The following is a 19,946-nucleotide window of genomic DNA, read 5'->3' as shown; positions in this document are numbered from 1 at the left end:
TAGCATGTTTTCTGTCCAAACATGAAGTAGATAGAGGTGGCTTGGCTTCCCAAAGGAAAGGTTGATGATGCCTACAGTCTGGCAGTACTTTTTTGCTGCACCTTGTATGAAAATCTTGCACGAAAAGTGGTGGTGTTGCACAGTGCCAATGGCAGACACATCAAGCTGCACACAAGGAACAAAGGGGGCAGGATTCTCAGCTTGATGCTTCCAAAGGATTTCGTGTTTACCTCTTGTTTGATTTTCTTCAGTAAGGGTGGTCCATTTTCTTGAAACTCAGCAACAATTCCAGATTCATCAGATTCCTGTTTGATCACATCCTGCAGATCTTCTACTAGATGAGAGGGTGTCTGAGGCTAAAGGGAAGAGTGGGTATTTTTGCATCAGAGAGAACTCCTGATGGGACTAATAAACCAATGAAACCCAAAAACTTTTCTAGAACTTACTAGCATCTTCAGGGGACCGTATTTAATTTCTTGAGCTGCAAGTGCATGTTTGAATGGTGTAGGAGTTCTTGGAGAGCTTTCTAAGATTGACCTTTTGATAGCTGGGGTTCTAAAACTTTAAAAAGAAAACAAGCAGTGGCTCAATACAGAAGAATAAATGTCCCTACATGGCTTTACCTGTTACATTTAACATTTTTCCACTGAATACAATAAACTCTGTTCTGGATATGGAATTGGGGTGTGCTGATTAATCACGTTATTCGGTAAGAAAAAGAGAATATGCATATCACATATTTTCAAATATTTCCAAATATTATACCTCGAAGACTAAAAGCATTAAATGATTTAACATCTTTCCTTAACAGCTCTGAAGACACATGTAGTGCCTATGATCTGTATAAGACTATGAGCATCAAGAAGACCTGATGTCATTTACAAATCAGGTTTCCCTATTCATGAAAACAGAGCCCATACTACAAAACACGTTAAACTTTTAAAATTTACTTTTTGTACTCGAAATAACAGTGCATTTCTTTTCAAGGTTTCTGATAATTCACACTTTCTCTACCATTTCTCTGAATTGATTAAGGCTTTATTGAATAAAAATGACTGCTTACTCATCCCTTGGCTTCTAATCATATAATATTCCTGGGGATGTCAGAAGAGGTCCTATCTACACATAAATTCAAAAAGAAAAAATAAGATTAAAAAATACAAACTAAAAATAAATAAATAATAAACAAATAAAATTAAATAAAAATACAAACTAGGTAAGAAACCATACTCGTTCTTATTCTGAAGCTTACAATTAGAGAGGAAAGGAGGTTGAAAATCTGGCTTTCATAAGAAGGCCTTATGGAGGGAACAAACAAACTGAATGGAAAAGTTTTATGAAAACTACTTGTGCATATATAGGAAATTTTGGAGTAAGTTACAAAAGGAATCTAGTTTATCTTCCCATCTTCTACCTGTAGGTGGTTGTAATATGCCCAGGACAGATATATTCAATGTGGGAATAGACATGATTATATATAAATGGTCAGTAAAATTATGCACATACAAGTGAATCAGACATCTGGGAACTATATTCCATTAATTAAATATAAGTAAATAAGATAAATCATTTTATTCCTGAACCAAAGACTTACACAGTATTTTCCTTTTGAGTTTTCACAGTCTGGTCTCTATGAAATGGTGTTGTAACAGTCAATTTGTGACCAATGAGGGGGGTGGAAGTTAAAGAAGGCATTTCCAAGTCTGAGTTTTCATGGTTACTGGAAGTGTTTAAGAACTAAATATGGAGAGAAAGAAAAAAATACTTAGATTAGATGGTAATTCTTTATTCTCCCCAATTTAAAAATCACACCTAGATAACAAGAATGTTTTACTGACCCACTATATTAAATAATAAAGATGCTAACAAGCATGTTATATTGACTAGGGTATTGTTTTATTTCAATTGAGCACCCAGGATTTGGGTGCAGTTTCCAAGAAATAAAATTTAGGGTCATTGCTGAAAAACTTGCAAAACTGTGAGAAAATACTCTCAATAAATGACACTTGTCATTAAAGAGAATGAGATGTGTTCTTTATTAACATTTAAAAAGCTTTAGTGATTTTCGGGAAAATAATAGTTAATAATTAATAGTTTCCTTTCATACTTTGTTTTTTCTCTTTAATAATCTATGAACCAAAATTAGTATTACAGAAGGTTTACATTATATGGAAAATTCTTGAATAATAAACTGTGTCTCTCAGAACACTAAAGTTCTGGGAAAAAACTAGGTGTTCCTTAAACAATTCCAAGGTAAAATAAATTTGGGAAACACAACATATCGTAATCTCCTCCTGGAAATTCACAAGGCACAACGGCATATTAATAACTCTGAGAAGGCCTGCAGTTAAAAAAAAAAGTTTTTAAAGAAATGGGGTCTCGCTATGTTCACCAGGCTGAACTTGAACTCCTGTGCTTAAGCGATCCTCTTGCCTTAGCTTCACCAGTAGCTAGGACTACAGGCCCATGCCACTATGCCCAGCTAAGAAACCTACTTGTAACTTTGTTTGATTCAGTGTTTCCCAAATGTATATACCTATATCATACCTAAATCTGTTCTTAAAACAAATTCAACAGATACAATTGGAAAAATGTTTTAAAGTGCCAAATTATCTATTAATTTAATTATTTAAATAATTTAGGAACACACATCTCTGATAAGAATTGTGATTTTCATGCCTTAAAAAAGCTGTATGAAATAAAAATATTCCTTGGCAAAAACTGCACTAGTAAAATAGTATGGCACGACTCAAAAGAGCCAATGTTGAGAAACTGAAATTAAAAATATGTTCTTTTCCTTAAGCATTTGTTTCTCATCCTCTTCCCAAACTCTTCCACTTAAAGATGAATTGGAACCTTTAAATTTTCTAGCTTTAAATTTTCTAGTTGCAACCCAAATGTTATATAAACACAATTTGGTTCCCTCCTCCCCTGGGTCAGTGAATCGCATAAGAATAAATGAACAACGAGGAAGAAATGATGTTAACAATTTTAAAGGGAGGGATCAGATGGGAGAAAAAGAAAGGGACAGAAATGTTAAACTCTAGTGTTGAAGGAAATAAAAGTACGTTTCATGCAACTATCTTTCAAAACCACCCAAAAGTAAAAGAGAGAGAATGATGCCAAAATCAAGTTAGCCTGCAGACAGCCTAAACTTTGGGAGGCAGTATGACTTAGCAACAGCTAGATTCAATGACAGAATGAAATCAGCAAAGGCAGCAGTAATTAGTCATTTGTTCCGAAGTATTAGTTTCTAGATTATTAAGGCTCAGGTGTCTGTTGAAAATGAGTAACAGCTGTGCAGAAATTGTGTTCTACCTGCGAGGGAGAGAAGGGTAGGCTTTTGACAGGGGAACGCTTGGGAGTTGAACTGCTGACGTCAGCAAATATGAAGGAGCTAGAGTCTCCAGTGGCTAAGGGGCTGGCCTGGCCCCGTTTTTTTCGAAGGATGACCAGTGGAATTGTGCTGTGCCTTGCAGGAGGTAAGACCTTGGGTGGGTCAAGTGAACTCTCACTCAACATACGTTTGTTCACCCTTGGGCTAGGTTCTCCTGCAGGTTTAGTCCCATTGCCCTCTCTTTGCTGAAGCTGTAGGGCTTTGCCTGTGTGATGTTGGCTAGGTGAAAAATCTGCTTCTTCAAAGAATTCAAAACTGCTGAGATCACACCATGATGAAGAATCCTGAAACAATGTGGGAGGCACAGAACTTTGAGACAGTGTGTGCCATCATCACCTGAAACACAGCACTGAGAGAGAGATGCTCAACGCAAAGCAAACACTGGGCCCGTTGGTTTGGCTTCTTGAGCAACAGCTTCAAGATGAGCAGTTGCTCTATTATACTGCAGTAGAGCGGGGTCTAGTGGGCTGCCTCAAGGCTGGCCCTCTGATGTGCTGCAGGGACCTCCCGACACTCTACATCTGCATGCAATGGAAAGCAAAATGAAGACCTTTTCTAGATGGCATATTATGGCAATGGTCATGTCCTATCCAATGAGTGTACAATAAATGATTTTTAATCAACTGGGAAAGGAACCAAGTGTTCGCTGAGGAGGTGCTGAATACAAATTTGTTTCACGAAAGATGATTCATCTCAGTGAAGCAATGGGACCAGTAATCAATAATCACCATTTTGTGGAAAGAGCCAGGTATGACCAAGGAGCTGATTATCACTTCAAACACACTAAAAGATTGCTTTCAGCTCTGAGTAAGCCAAATCATTAATGTGCTGTTCAAAAGCAAGACAAAATTCTAGAGAAGCACCATGAAGTAAGCAAAGAAAAAAAAAAGTTAAAAGTAACTCAAACACCATTCCGTTCCCATAATCCAAGCTCTGCTTTATAAGTCATCAATTTGACTATTTTTAAAAATATGACTTTTGAAGGAAAAGTGTGAAAATGTGAAAAAAAACTCTTCCTTCAAAAGTCCTATTTTGTAAGTATTTATAAATACTTTTGTCTCGGTAGGCTATGAAATCAGATCTTTGAAAAAACATATTCATGAAGATGAAAATCATACTTCTACCTTTACATTAATATATGCTAATAACAGCTTGGCTATAGAAAATGGCAATGATTTAAGAAATGGGTTTTCTAATTTATCTTCCAGAATCGTTAACTTCCCTTCACAATTCTACTTACAGAATCTATAAATTGGAGTGTTTCTGCAAATTCTAAGAGGTTCTTAACATTATCCAGAATGGTGCCCTGGTGGACGATCATGCACCTTGCTGGCGAGGCGCTTTCTTCAGGTAGGGAGCCAGGATCCGCTGGCAGAGATGGAGTGGAGTGGTGTTCTCCCAAACAGGAAACAGGTGCACTGTCTCCATGAGGTCTGGTGTGGTCGGCAATGGTGGTGCTGTGCCACCCGGGGTAGCTGCATGTGTGGTTCTGTGTCTAAGGAAGGGGGAAGGGTGTAGAAATAAAGAGAGGACAGAAGAAAGGGAGAAGGAACTTAGCAATGAAGTTGCACAAGGTATCAGATGCTGTTGGAGGAAAGATAAGAGTAGTTGCATCATCCCAAACTTACGCCTATGAAACAGTTGTCAAGATGTTTCCTTTCATCAATGCAAGACCCTCTGTTTTTAATAGTGCTAGAGGCTGTACCTATATGAATACCTTGTTATCATTTTGTAAAAATGTCAAATCATAGGTCTATATTTCAAAGTATAATTATCATATTGTCTTAAAATTCCACTTTAATATAATTTGCCAAAGGTCCATAAATGCTTGCTGTGAGTGAAGAACTGAAGAACTGTCCTATTTGCATTCTAACCACAAAAAAGCTAGAGGACTCAGGAGTTAGAGTTGCTTTGATCTACACATATTCTTGTTGCTTCTATCCCTTTCTAATGCTACAGATTGCACTGATGCAGTGAAGCACTGCCAAATCAACGTGGTTAGGAAAGCAGAAGAGCAAATTAACAGAAGTCTCCTTACAGTATGACCACACAACAGGAGAAATTGCAAAACATTAACTAAAGTTAAAAAGTGGTCGAACTAGCATGTGCACATAATCATCTTATTATTTAACAAAAAATAAATTTACCCCTAGGAATACCTACTGGGCATCACTTCTCTTTTATTGTCTTTGTTGGTTAACTATATATGTTACAAAGCACAAGGAGCCATCCCAGTTGGCTGCCCAGTCGCTAAAGATGTCAGAATTCAGTAATGGCCCACATAACTTTCACACATGCAAATAAAAGAGAGCAGCTAATGTTATTTATGAAGAGGTTTTATATATAACCTTTTACATGTATATACTGAACATGCATCAAATCATGTCTGAAATTATAAAATATGAAAATATAGGTTAACAAAATAATAGAAAAAAACCAAAATGGTACCATATAGATACATAGCTCTGTAGAAAATGCAGATTTTCATTCATTTTATCTTTGTTAGTCTTTAAACTGATTATAGTCCTTCTGAAGAAAAAAAAATTGATGATAACAATCATAAGTGGATATTGCATTTTTATTGCAATTACAAAAAGACTGCTTCCAATTTAATCAGCATATAATCTGATACCAACTACATTTTACTACAAGCAACTTCTTGTGTTGAGACATTCTGAATGGATATATGGAGCCTTGCTAAGTGTAATATTTAGAAGAGAAGAGCGCTTAGGTAAACTGAGGCAAAGCTGCTATCCCCTCATTCAAGCACATGATGACAGTCTTACTGGTAGCACCTGCTGTCCTTTTAGCTCATTCTCGGTTGACATTAGGAGCAATTCTAATTCCTTTATTCGCTTTTCCTTCTCAGGGTCTTCATCATTATAGTGTCTCTGAAATTACAAAGTAAGGGAAATAAAGACAAAGGTCTGATTGGAAGCTGCAAATACAATGGGTGTAGCCAATATGGTCATGAGGTCCCGCACAGCCCAAAGAACCTCACTGTGACAACACCACCAACCAAATTTGGCTCCTGCAGAAATCTTTGTGAATGTTATTTCAGACTTAAGGGAGTGATGTGAAATCTCAGGCTAGAGTGGATGCTGACTGATGAGTTATTTCACCTTGCAACATCAAAGAATCAGAAAATTCCAGAGCAAACGCATTCTAGAAGACAAGATTAATAGATTGCTGGCCAAGACTCTGCTCTCCTCTCCATGTTCCCTTTCCTTTTTACTTTAGTTGCTCAGGTGAAAATATGTGTTTAGATGAAAGAAATAAGCATTTCTTAAAAGTGGTGCTTTGAACAGTGAATGATCAATGATCTTACCTGAATGGCTGCGGCAGCTGGCTGAGGGACATTGACTATATTTACATGTAACGCTACAGGGTATGGAACATGACTGGAGACCTAGATGGAAAAGACAAAACAAAGGCCACGTCCTTCAGGGCTACATATGCTTCAGGGGACTTGGCTTCCTGTGTTCTGGGACTGAGAGAAAAAAAACACTTTACTGATAAAATACACTAAACAAATTTTTAAAACCTTTTAATGTGAAATTTAGCCAGGCCTTTAAAATGGCTAAACAGCTAAAGGAACATGGTGAAAAATCCTTGGGAAGTGTTGATGAGCACTTTAAATTTTGGGAAGTGTTCCTTAATTAGAGAAAAACACAATGAAAAAAACAATAAAAAATATATTCTAAAATACATTAATGAATGTTTCAAAATTGTTTCTATGGGAAAAATTGATGGCACCAGCTGTTTGTAAATAAAAATATTTTTCTTGGAATAATTTTGAGTTTTAATAAAAAGCACAGGACTTCTTATGATAATTTATTCATCTGAGACCTTTCTGTAAAGTTTGTAGTCAAATCCATGAACAGACAGAGAAGAATAAAAACTATTTATGAACATTTTTTGCATATAATTTGCATATGAGCTCTCTATTCTTGGGTAAGTTTTATCATTTAATATTGTTAGTCTTAAGATTAAAGTTTCTCGATTTTTTCCTCTTTCTTCTTCTTTTTCCACCTATTATGGATTATCACTTTCCCTAAATATAAATATCTAGAAATAAGGAAGGGATCACACTGATCCAACGGAGACTAAAAGGAGACATCAGAAAATGAATGTCACAAAGTTCTGCTCCTGACTCAGAGTAAGAAGGTAAACACTTACTGAGTGAATAAATTAAGACATGTCTGCCTGATCACTGCCAGAATGAAACATACCATAACCACTGAATTTCAGTGTCAAACTCTCTCCTCTTTAAACATAATACTACCTTCCCTTTTCGTTTTGGAAGAGAAAAACATTACATCTACAAATGCGACTCCATTCCCCTATTCTTCAATAGTACCTTAAGTAAATTTACATTCAAAGGTTGCCTTCAAATTAGATTTGAAGCAGCAATTTAGAATCGGACAGCTCGTTCTCTAGTCAGCACTATCTCTATGAGCTGTGTCACCCTGGGCAAAGCACTTACCATCCTCATTTCTGGAGACATAAACCAGGGGTAACACACAATACCTACATCCTATCTACTTCAAAGGGCATAGGTGAAGACTGGCCATGATCATGCTCAGGAAAGTTCTCTGAAAAGTATACAACTGCAAAGTATGATTATTACCTGGAGCTAAACTAACCGTCTCTCTCATTAAACTAGATTCACAGGAACGGCTTACATTTTGTGCTTCAGAAATGTGGTAATAGGAATAGTCGTTGTTAACAGTGGGCTGGCCAGTTGCAGGGAGTTGAGCTGTAGGCGGAGCCTGAGCAAAACCCATCAAATGACTGTTCTTCTGGAAGCTTGTGGCCACTGCTGGCTGGCTGGCTTTTGAAGACTCCTGCAGATAACCTTCCTGTTCGACCTTCCGACGCATTGTAGAATTCCAGTGGTTCTTGATAGCATTATCAGTTCTGCACAGAAATATATCACACGAATTTCACAAACAAAAATTTCAATTCAGATTAAAGGGAATTGACAGAAAACTGTTTCTAACAGAGACCTTTCCCTTGGGCCTAATAGTCGTTTTCTCTTTTTAATTGTTTTCTTCTTCTCCACCCTCTAAGATCAGGCTTTCTCTATTGCTTAGTTAGATTTCTCTTAGTTACACAATCTGGAATGCATGTCGTTTTCTAGAAATATCAGTATCTTTTAACCACTTCATTTCCTTGGTAAAGGAGTATTTTCAATACAATAATGCTTCATGTTTATTCTGACCGGTCGCGGTACAAGACTCCAACACAATGTAAAGTTCCAGCTGCCTTGGGGAAATTACTCCTTTGAATGTGGCACAGCAGGGCCTACACACCACGAGAGGGACATGGTGAAGTTTGGTGGATGATAAGATGCTGCTGATGAAGAATACTTCACTCTTTATCTCTCAAAGCACTAGTGAGAACTTCTGAGACCAAAAAACCTCCTACCCTTTGAAAGCCACCCCAATTGTTTTCTGAATCAGACAGAGACGAGAGTGGAAAATGGGATCCCGAAGGGAAAGATCTTAACCCCCAGTATATTTTCAAAAGGCAACGCATTTTTACTAAAGTCTTTCCATTCTCAGGAAAACAGTTTCTCAATTCAAAAAAACCGTTTAAGCCTCCCTTTTTCTATTTCAATGGGGGTGGGGGAATGTATGCTAAAGAAAGAGGAAGTTCAATAGCCCTGTTAATTTTGAGAAGAATCAGCAGTGTATCCTCTCAGGCCATATGGGAGGAAAGGCCTTTTTTTACCAACCTCTTAAAATTTCTAAGTTTATACTGAACCACAAGGGTGCAAATGCTTTGGAGCATCACTAGAGAATACTATATAAACTTTCTCCTGGATTATGAAGCTCAAGAATAAAACTATTTTTAATATTTTTGATCTACATCATTTTAATGCAAGATTTATCATTAAAAGTATTGCTTTCCAAAGTAACAAAATCTGTTATATACTACTTAAGTGGGAAAAATGGGACAAAAATGAGCTTCCATAGTTATCCCTCATAATGAGGTCATTTTCTTGCCTTGTTCATTAAAAAGAAAGCATTATTACCCTGACATTATTTAAAAACCTGGAAGTAGTATGAGAATTCAAGAAATACATTATTTCTTTAATCAATGAAGTAAAAAATTAAGCAAAGTGGTATAATGAAATGAATACTGGTGGCCAGGTATGGTGGCCCATGCCTATAATCCCAGCACTTTGGGAGGTGAAAGGATTGTTTGAGGCCAGGAGTTTGATACCAGCCTGGGTAACATAGCAAGATTCCATCTCTACAAAAAATATTTTAAAATCAGCTGGGTGTAGTGGGGTGCACCTGTAGTCCTAGCTACTCAAGAAGCTGAGGTGGGAGGATCCCTTGAGCCCAGGAGTTCAAGGATGTATTGAGCTATGATCATGCCACTGCACTCTGTCACTCATGTGTGACAGAACAAGCCTCTGTCTCTAAAAAATAATAATTAAAAAAAAATAAAAGAAATGAATGATGGTTATCAGGAAAATGGTAGCTGAGTTCCTTTGAGTAACTTAACCCGCTACGTGAACTGCCAGAGACAAACTGTCTTCAGTTTCTTTCTATGCATTTAGAGTTTTATAGTTTACCAAGTCCTTTGACATTCATTTTACTTGATCCTAACACTGGCCCTGTATTATTCATTTTGGAAATGGGGAAATTGAGGCTGGGGAAAGCTAAATGTCTTCACCCAGGGCTCACTGTCAGGCGGATCCTGGAAGTTCTCAACCAAATAAACTCTAAGATGTCTTCAATCTCTAAAAGCTATGTAGCTGGTTTATCTAATAAAACACTTACGACTGATGAAATATAATTTACTCACCATAGATTTAAAGCAGAATATTCAATACCCACTCCCTCATTCTTCCCGATCAATATATTTTTTGACATATTATTACCGTCCAGGCAGTAGCTTTGCGATTTCTGCCCATCTGTTCCCCAGTCTCTTGTGTGCCTGGTAAATAATTCTGTCTTCCTCTTCTGTCCAGGAGGTTTTCTTAACTTCTGGATTCAAGTGGTTATGCCACCTCTCCCTACATTGTTTTCCAATTCTCCCCTTTAAGTGCTTGGCAATAACAGACCAACGTTTCGGACCGTATTTCTGTACAAGCTCTATCACCTTCAGATAAACACACAAAAATAACCTATGTTTTAAAGTTATGTAATGAGCCAGTATAATCATTCTTCAGTGTTACAAGATCTTTAGAAAATTTCCAAAATTTGCTTTCATTCACTGGAAATATGGGAATAGAGTCCTCTACTTCCTGTTTGCCCATTTTACCTGCTTCCTCAAATAGGAAAATATTAGCATTTTGGGAATATTCTTAATTATGAGTCACACACCAAAGAAGAAAGAACTTACTCTCTGATCTTCTTCTTTGGTCCAAGGACCCTTGATGAGCTCAGGGTTTAGTACTTTCTGCCATCGGTGCTGGCACTGCACATCTGTTCGATTCTAGACAAATGAAGTATGCACCACCATAAAGATATGATGTGATAAGCACGTGAATTTTTTCTTGTAATAGGAATCACACATAGACCATATGCAGTGAAAATATTTAAGAACATTTTAGAGCATGTTTAGAGCCCATCTATCCCTCCTTACTTACAGGCTACAGAACATGAAAGTAATATATCAAAGTTGCATCTAAAATTAGACACTCTGCCTCCTGAGGGAAACATTCCTGCCACATGATCTAAAGGACCATCATACTACACATGTGCCTGCCAAGTTAACCTTAACCTCAGATACTTTTGCAGAGTATCTACATAGCCTGAGGCTTGATAGAGATTCTATGTTGTCAGGCTTTCATGGAAACCACCCTAAAAGACTAAAGTTTGCTTCCCATTCAGACAAGAGATGCACTTCAATCCAGGACCAAAGTATTTATATTGCAGAAAGAAAAAAGATGCATAAAAGATAGGTCCTATGTTACAGGAGTTTGTAAACTTATAAGAAGGAAAAGACAAGTAGATGACTGACTATCACAGATGCTGAATTTGATTCACTTGGAAGAAAAGACCAAAGCAAAATGATACTGAAGTGAGGAGAGAAGCATCTTCTCAGGAGGAGAAATGGTTTCCTTGGGAGGAGTCTTGAAGAGCTCTTCATAAGGACTTTGAAGGATGGACAGAACTTTAATTGGTGACATAAAGGGAGAATATTCTAGGAGGTGGGAAGACCAGGAGCAAAAGCCCAGAGGAGGGAAAGCAGAAATAAATTCAAGCAAACCTGCTTAGAGAGAGGAAGCAGGAAACAGAACTGGAGCTGTAAGTTGGGGCAATAGAGGAGGGCCTCTGTGTGCCAGGTCAAGGCAGTTTACTTAATTTGTGAGATTCTGTCACTGTGGTTGGTTTTGAAAAGATAAGGTACAGCTGCATTTTAGGAAGTTCCACCTGCCAATGGTGTTTGGGATGAATGGAAAAGTAGAAAACTGGCTGGGCACGGTGGCTCATGCCTGCAATCCTAGCACCTTGGGAGGCTGAGGTGGGCAGATCACTTGAGGTCAGGAGTTTGGGACCAGCCTGATCAATATGGTGAAACCTTGTCTCTACTAAAAATACAAAAATTAGCCAGGCATGGTGGCGGGCACCTGTAATCCCATCTACTAAGGGGGCTGAGGCACGAGAATCGCTTGAACCTGGGAGGCGGAGGTTGCAGTGAGCTGAGATCGTGCCACTGCACTCCAGCCTGGGCAACAAAGCTAGATTCCATCTCAAAAAACAGAAAAAAAAAAAGAAAGAAAAATGGAAAACTACAAGTGGGGAAGCCAGTTAGGAAGTTATATGATAGTCCAAATGAGAGGGCAGGAGCCCAACCTTCAGCACAGCCATGAGAATGAAAAGGACGGGACTGACTATAAAGGAATTCCAGGGTCCTTAGTAACTGCTTAGATGTAGGGGTTGGGGGAATGTGATAAGTCAAGAAAGGTCTTCAGAATTTTAAACCTTGGTGCCAAAAGTATTGCTATTGACAAAAATAGGGAATTCAGGAAAAACTGACTTGGAGGAAATATCAAGTTTAATCATCTACCATGTAACAAATCATCAAAATACTAATTATCCTATAAATGAAAAGATAAAACAAGAAGAACTGTTTTGAAAATTGGATAACCTAAATTATAATAATCGATTCTAATAATCTAAATTCTAATAATTTAATTATATGCATTATAATATAAAATATAAGTTATGGGTAGGGCATTTCTCCCACTTCTTAAATGTGACTAAATTATACACTATCTTAATAACTCCTCTTAGAATATTTTATAGAAATCTTTGGGAGAAGCTTTCCTTTTGTTATAAGAAAAACTTACTAACTTACCGGGAGATAATTGGCAATAACTTTCCAGTCATCTGTTCCATTCTGTTCCACCAGCTTCTTCAGTTTTTCATCCTAAGACATTTAAAGGTAATCCTAGGATATCAGTTATTTACTATATAACTCTGTTCAAGTTAAAGTGAATGAGGGAACGAATCTAGAATAAAAAATCTCTCTAAAGTATCCAAATACAGCAGATATTAATGCAATATATGGACTTGGGAGTATAGATTTATTTAGAGTCAGACCAGAGTTGGCATCTTGACTCAACTATTAATTGTGTAAAGCGGGTATACCATTTTACCTTTCTGGGCCTTAGTATTGCCATCTATAAAATGGAAATTAACAGGGTTATTTGGGGATTACATGAGGCAATTTATTAACATGAGGCTGATATTAACAGGGCTATTTGGGGATTACATGAGGCAATTTTGCAAAACATTTATCATAATGCCTGGCATATATTGAGTGTTTATTATAAATAACTGCTTTACTCTGTTAGGAAAAAATGCATTCCAGTGCTAGATTCAGTACACATTTACCTATGGTAATAAATGGATCTTGAGCAAGAAATAGAATATTTCCAGTTAGTTTAACTTTTTATAAAGAAATAAAGACCATTTTTAAAATTAAATTTGAAAGCTATATAAGAAAATCAGTTAGATTTAGATAGGCCAAATGTGTTAGAACATAAAAGACATTAAACATTTCCAGCTAATCAGTTCTTTTAGTTTATATGCTGTTCACAATCCTACCAGTTCATAAGTATATAAATGCATTCCTTCTTACGTTTCTGCAAAGGTAACATTCACACACAATGGAGGTCCCCAGTACAATACAGACACAAGAATTAGGAAACCAATGTTGACAACAGAATTTCCGTATCATAAGGATTATCCAAGTGGATAATCTTAATAGGTAAAATATGAATTTCCTATGGGCCTCTCTGGGAATCCTACCTGCCTGTTAAAAGGAGCTCTGGTTTAAATGAAGCAGAGAACAGTGAAACTGAAGAAGAGCCAATACCATTTATTGTAACATGAATCATCTAAAATTAGTTGCAAAAATGTTTAAGAACATTAGAGAAACTTTTCTCCACATATTAATAATTTTGCTTCTAAAATATTTTTCCATTCCTACAAAATCAAACTTTTGATAAGCCAGCCGAAAAAGAAACAGGAGAAGCAGATGTGTCTCCATCCATTATTGGATGCTTTTAAAACATACCTTCATATAGATGGCTCTGTTAAGTATATCAAGGATATTAAATGAATACACTGTAAAAAGATGAGTTCTCTGAGTGTTTTGTTTTATTCTTTTGTTTGTTTTGTTTTTGGGAGTAGCAAGTCATTCACTTATTGAGAGAACACTTATTAATATCCTATTTTGGGTCCAAGCACTTGTGAATTCAGGAAACACAAAGATGAATAGACATGAGCCCTGCCCTCAACAGACTTGCAGTCAGCTGGAGGAGGTATATATGTCCCAGCAACAATAAAGTAGAACATGCACCCATGCATGGGATCACAGGAGGATGCATCCAATCCTGTCCGGTGAAGCCAGGGATGGCTTCACAGAAGAGGTGATGCCTTCATGGGTAATGTAAAAGTAGGAAGAAGAGGTGGCACAAAAGGATGAGAACTCAACAGGCAGAAAGAAACACAGATGAAGCCTAAAATGAGAAGAGGACATTCAAAGAACTGCAAATAGTGTGGAAATGGATAATATAATGAAGTGGGGGGCATAGGGCACGCTGCACATGCGGGCTAGGATAAGATCTCAAGGAGCCTGCTAATGAGCTTGAGCACCTGTAGTTTAGTTGAAATTTTGTTTTTTATAAATTATACACTCTATCTATTTTCTGCGTCTTGATAAAATGATTAGTTACCTCTTCCCGGGTCCACCTTGTTTTCCCCAAGTGACGCTTTCCAGACTTGGGAAGCAGCCCATCATAGTCATGGTCACACATCTCAAAGTCCTCATCATCCTCGTCACTGCTATATATGCTGCAGAAATAAGAATGGGTAGACGTGGGCTGAAACAAGAGGATTTAGACTACTACTGGATTACAAAACTTACACAAAACTCCTCAACAATCTTTTCAAAGGTTATGAAGACAAAACTTTGAAAACTTGCACAACAAGATTGTTTGCTGCATTCTGTTGCTCTAGTATTGTAAACTGGTTCTGCTGTTATGGGTATCCACAGATACGGCCAAGGACCTGGCACCTTCCTATTCCCCTGCATGTCTGAACCTGCTGTTACTATTAGACCAGGGACAAGTTACACATTTGGCCACCTTCCAACCAGTGAAGGTTTAAGTTGAAAACTTAAGGTTAAGGATAAGAAAAGGAACAAGAACCCATGTCCTTTATATAAGTGCACACTCAAAATCTTTGGCATCTGTCACATCGTTTAAATAATATTTCTCAAACATAATAAACAATTCAACTATGCTATTCCAATGGGGTTTTTGTTTTATTAAAAGAAGAAAAAAATCAAGAAGTAGTACAGCCCAAAACAGAATTATAGTGATCCCATAAAGTCTAGAGGATTAGGAGAATCTAAGAGGAAAGGATTTTAAAACCAAAGCAAAGATAAGAACATTGAGTGATCAAACTTTAATGTTTTGTAAATAAAATTAATACCAAATTGCTCACAACTCCAGGCCTGGTTGATCCAACTTGTGCCCATGTTTACAATACTTAGTTTCTAGAGTAACTAAGTGAATAATTAGGCCACTTGTTAGTCAGAGTCTTACTTACTCTTGTTTTTTCTGTCTCTGATGGAATGGTGTTTGAAATATTATAAAATGTAACCTAATCCAGAAGGGATTTCCCCAGAAAAAAGCCATGGATTTAAAAGAACCCATTACTATTTTCGAAAGCTTTTTCTTTTATTTAGTTAACCTAACCTAGGAAATTTTATGACTTTTGAAGAAGTAACTATATGCTTACTGTTTGTTAATCATAATCATAATGTTTGTTAATTAATCAACTGATTAGATGACAATAATTTTACAGACACGGTTTATTTTATAGTTTTTCTTATAAAACTTAAAATAGTAAAAATACTATCTTAGAAACTTCACTAAAATTTGTCATTGCAATGTTGGGAAACCCATTAAACTAAGACCAATAAAAACAATGATATAAAGCCATATCATAATGTAAATCATTGTTTTTAAAAAGAAAAGTTATATTCATTACAGGTTTTGTCTTCCCAAACTAACTCACATATGCATATTACCAGCCCCCTACAAGTGAAGTTGAAGTGCTTACCAAAAATCCTGAATTGGGGGTTCTCATAATTTAAAGCTATTATTTTAAGCAACAATCTGATAGTCCAGGTTGAATGGCGACATGATGTAATCCAAATTTAAAAAACCACCACCACCAAATAAAATCCCAGGAAATATATACTTATAATCTGTAATAATTCCTTTCATTTAGTGTCTGTGTTTTGAAACAAAATAGCCTAGTTCTGTTTCCACTGTCAACAGGAGGCACTAAACAACTTCTGAACAAGAACTACAAAAACGTAAAACACGATATGATAAAGCAAAAAAAAAAAAAAAGCATAAAGCCCAGAGGTGTAAGTCTACATCTTTTGAAAGATTCATAGGGAACTCCTTGGAAAGCCCCCAAATGCAGTCCCTTGTGAAATGTGAGAGACACCAAGAAAACCAGAGGAATCTGAAACTGCAGTCATAGATTCAAGTCGAATTAACTTTTCAGGTTTGGCTGGATCTAGAGGTCACATTTTCAGAACTGAGCACATTTTTCAGAGTAGTCATTGAGCACCTCTCGGCAGCAGTTTAACAACCCAGGAACAAGCAACCTATTCAGCCGCCCGCAGGGGGCAGCCAACGTCAGGTGAGAGCACGGGAATCAACAGGACTAGGGTTCTGGAGGCAAAGGTTCTAGTCTAGCCTCCACCTAGCTGTATGACTTGGACAAATCACTTCCTCTCTCTCAAGACTTCAGTTCCTCGCCTTTACAATAAGGGCTTGCTTGGATCCTATTTCTAAGGTACTTTCCAGCGCTAATACATGACCATGCCATGTCCTTCCGTGCCCCTTAAAAGCTAAGCACAGAGGCAAAGATGTGCAAAACCAAGGTCTTGGGGGCAAGGTGGAGTGTGACTTCTGCAGGACCTGAAGGGGCCAGGACGCAGCAGGGCGAGTCCGGGACTGCTCACGCACCCAGCTCCTGAGTTTCCCTGCCAGGCTGGCCACCCAGGCTCGCCTTTGAACTTTGCATGCGATTTGCTTGCTCTAAGTCGTCCTAGAAGCATGATTAATTTCTACTAAGGAACCTGAAATAACTTTTCCTTTATCTGCTCTGACAAGATCTCAGACCCAACAGTCAGAGGATTTTCAAAGGCTGATTTCAGGGTTGATGTACTCGACTCCCCACCTGCTAGACCCGGTGTGGTTACAAGAGTACAACTATGAATGTTACATTCTGTCAAGGAAACAAACCGTGCAAAGAAACGAAAAAGAAAAGAGGTGCTGGGGGTTAGGAAGAGGGAGGGGAGCGGGAGGAAGTGCCTTGTGGCCGCTACTGTGATTCGGAGGGGTTCAAACTCATTTCGCTGACCTGGTTAATATAATCCCTGCCGAGTTGACGCTTGCCCTTGCAAGAAACGGCTCCGAGCCCGCAGTCGGGTTTCTCTTCCCCCTGAAGCAGGTTCAAGGCTCCCGCCCCTCCCAGCCGCCTCCCCTCTGGGCTACCTGGAGCCTCAGGGAACCTGCGCGGCCCCGCCCCGCGGGGGCGGCCGAGACCTCGGGGCGCGGAGCCTCTGCCGCGCCTCCTCCCAGCACCCCTGCCCGACTCCCTCCTCCTGCTGCCAGTTTCAGCTCTCGAAAAAAAAAAAAAAAATACAGATGACCCCGGTAGCTGTCCTGTGAAGTCCTAAAGGCGAAAAGTGGAGCCCTCGAGGGGCAGCACACCGCCCTGCGCGGCCAGGCTCCGGAGGAGGCATAGGGAGCCGGGAGCTCCCCCAAGTCGCCCTCTCTTCCCCAGAGCCCAACCAAGCCCCAGCGCTGCTCCCCGCCCAGCCCAGCCCGCGGGTGCTGCTGCAGGGTCTCCACCCACGCTCTTTGCAACTTCCCAGCGCCGCGCGGGGACCAGCGCCCGCAGGCTCAACAACAAACCAGTAGGAGAAAATCAAACAATCTAAGGAAAGGCGAATGGATTTGCTTTGCCTCCACGGACTTCTCCTTAGAACTCCTTCGCGAGGGTCTGTCCGGTCACCGCGCCTCGGCCGGGGCGACCTAAGGCGGCTGAAGAAGGGTGGGAGGAGGCGCGGCGACCTCAGCCGCATCCACGTGTGCGCGCCGCGCAGGGACCTTTCGCCTGGGGGCAGAGCCCGCGGGGATCGCGTCCCGGTTGCGCGGCAGCGGCCTTGGGTGCTGCCGGCCTCTGTCCCCTTGAGCCGAGTGGCGACTGCGACGGCTGCCGAGCTAGCCCTGGCACCCGCCGCTCACAGGGAGCCCCGGCGTGTGCTGCTGGGGAAGTCCAGAGGCCGGTGGAGGCTGGGGAACGAGCAACTGACAGTTCGGACGAGGATTTCCCTCCTCCTCCTCCTCTCCCTCTTCCCATCTGTCCGGCCAAAAATGTGAAGGGATTGCACCCATCTTCCCGGCGAGCCTCCCTAAGTGCAGTGACATGTGCGACGGCGGCGCGTGTGGGTGCCCGTGCAATGTTTGCAGTGGAAGTAAAAGCCTTTCAGAGAAAAATGATTCGAACCTCCAAAACCAGGTCTTAAGACAATTTGCAAAAGTAGAGACCCCTTTATCCCCCTAAAATCTGCTTTTCAGCCGCCTGTCAGCTGACACTGGTCCTCGCCTCCATAAAGAATGAATGAAATTTAAATGAACTACCTGCAGCTACTAAACAATTCAGCATTTTCCCTGTATCTGCCATATGCTCTGCACTTCCAAGTCCAAACATATCTCAATGCATCCAGCAGTTACGCTGCGGATCCCTCGCCGACACCCGCGGCATCAAGCCAGGCACCTGGTGGGCTCCCCGGGGCTGGTGGGCACCGCTCTGCCCTCGGCTGGAACGTGCTGCTTTCTTTTTCCCCCTAAAGAAAAATGTATCCCCATGCAACTTGCAAAATGAGCCGCAGGGCGTGCTTCCCAACGTCCGGATACATTTCCCGCAAAGACTCTTCCATTCATCAGTCTCTGGAGCGGCTTCTGCTGCCGAGGCAGGGGCTCCAGGTCCTCGCAGGGTCTGACAGCCCCTCAGATGATCCCGGAACGAATTCCCACCTGCTCCCGGGAGCCTGGCGCCCCGCGCGCCCCCGCGCGCCCCCGCCCTCGGCCGCCCGCCCGGCTCCCCGTTACCTGTGCCGGGGTCTTCGGGCCATGGCGCGGCGGGCGCGGGGCTCCGCCGAGAGCCGCGGGGACCGCACCGGGCTGCCGCCTCCCGCTGCCCGCCGCCTGCCTGCGTCCCTCCCCGGCTGCGCAGCGGCGCTCCGCACCGCCGGGGCGAAGTTTCTCAGGAGAAAGAGGAGGAGGAGGTCACGGAGGAGGAGGAGAAGGAGGAGGAGGAAACAGGTTGATATTAAAGTGTAAACTCTGTAAACAGAGATGCCATCAAACAAAGAGCTTTGGACACTCCCCCTCCCGCCAAATCTGGCGCCCCTGCAGTGCGCACGCGCCCTGCCCGCCGCCTCCGCGGTCGCCTGGCTGCCGCCCGCGGGGCTGCCGGGCCGGCCGGGTCGCCGCTCCCATTCGGCGCTCGCGCCGCCGCGGTGCGCCTAGCGCGCCGCGAGGCCCGGGAGGCGCGCGGGCAGGGAGCCCGGGGCCGGGGAGGGGTGGCCGGGGGCCGCGACGGCGCCTTTTCTTGAGCAAACCCCGCTCCCGGGCCGCGGCGGCGCCGACCCGCGCCTAGTCCCGCCGCCTCCCCTCTTCCCTGGCTGCCGCACCGCGGTCGCCCGGCTTCGCGTGCTCCCGGGCAGCGGGACCAGAGCTCCTCCAGCTCCCACTCACTGTCGCGGGGGCGGCAAGCGGTGGGGGGAAATTCCCGCACAGAAGATTGGATTTTCGTCAGGGTTTACAACTGTGCCCTCTGGAGACGGGGAAATTAGGAGTTGGAGGAGTAGGGGATGTGAGCATATGTATTCATAGGATGTTTGGCTAGGGTTTTTTTTCCTTCTTCTTAAATAAATAACATCTCTAATTTAACTTGTTAGTGACAAAGGACGCTTCAAT

The 19,946-nt window shown here is 41.0% G+C and overlaps 1 protein-coding gene across 4 annotated transcripts in view; it reads right to left on the bottom strand.

Annotated features, from left to right (window-relative positions):
* Positions 1-19,305, bottom strand: part of MYB (MYB proto-oncogene, transcription factor) — a 37,781-nt gene extending 18,476 nt beyond the window's left edge. Inside the window, exons 1-13 of one of the 4 annotated variants that reach the window (XM_019030209.4) lie at positions 19,077-19,305; positions 14,607-14,724; positions 12,722-12,793; positions 10,760-10,852; positions 10,296-10,516; positions 8,083-8,317; positions 6,726-6,806; positions 6,184-6,288; positions 4,638-4,892; positions 3,319-3,681; positions 1,595-1,737; positions 447-561; positions 231-356 (exon numbers count right to left, since the gene is read on the bottom strand). In XM_019030209.4, the coding sequence (XP_018885754.1) occupies positions 231-356; positions 447-561; positions 1,595-1,737; positions 3,319-3,681; positions 4,638-4,892; positions 6,184-6,288; positions 6,726-6,806; positions 8,083-8,317; positions 10,296-10,516; positions 10,760-10,852; positions 12,722-12,793; positions 14,607-14,724; positions 19,077-19,099 (1,950 nt within the window). In that variant the 5' untranslated portion in view covers positions 19,100-19,305. The remainder of the gene's footprint in view (positions 1-230; positions 357-446; positions 562-1,594; positions 1,738-3,318; positions 3,682-4,637; positions 4,893-6,183; positions 6,289-6,725; positions 6,807-8,082; positions 8,318-10,295; positions 10,517-10,759; positions 10,853-12,721; positions 12,794-14,606; positions 14,725-19,076) is intronic. The other 3 variants (XM_019030210.4, XM_019030213.4, XM_019030214.4) reach the window with 3 other exon arrangements.
* Between the last annotated feature and the right edge of the window lie 641 nt (positions 19,306-19,946).

Source organism: Gorilla gorilla, chromosome 5, assembly GCF_029281585.2.
Source record: "Gorilla gorilla gorilla isolate KB3781 chromosome 5, NHGRI_mGorGor1-v2.1_pri, whole genome shotgun sequence".
Lineage (NCBI taxonomy): Eukaryota > Metazoa > Chordata > Mammalia > Primates > Hominidae > Gorilla > Gorilla gorilla.
Note: the sequence above shows the minus strand (reverse complement) of the source record. Positions and strands in the feature narration are given on the sequence as shown.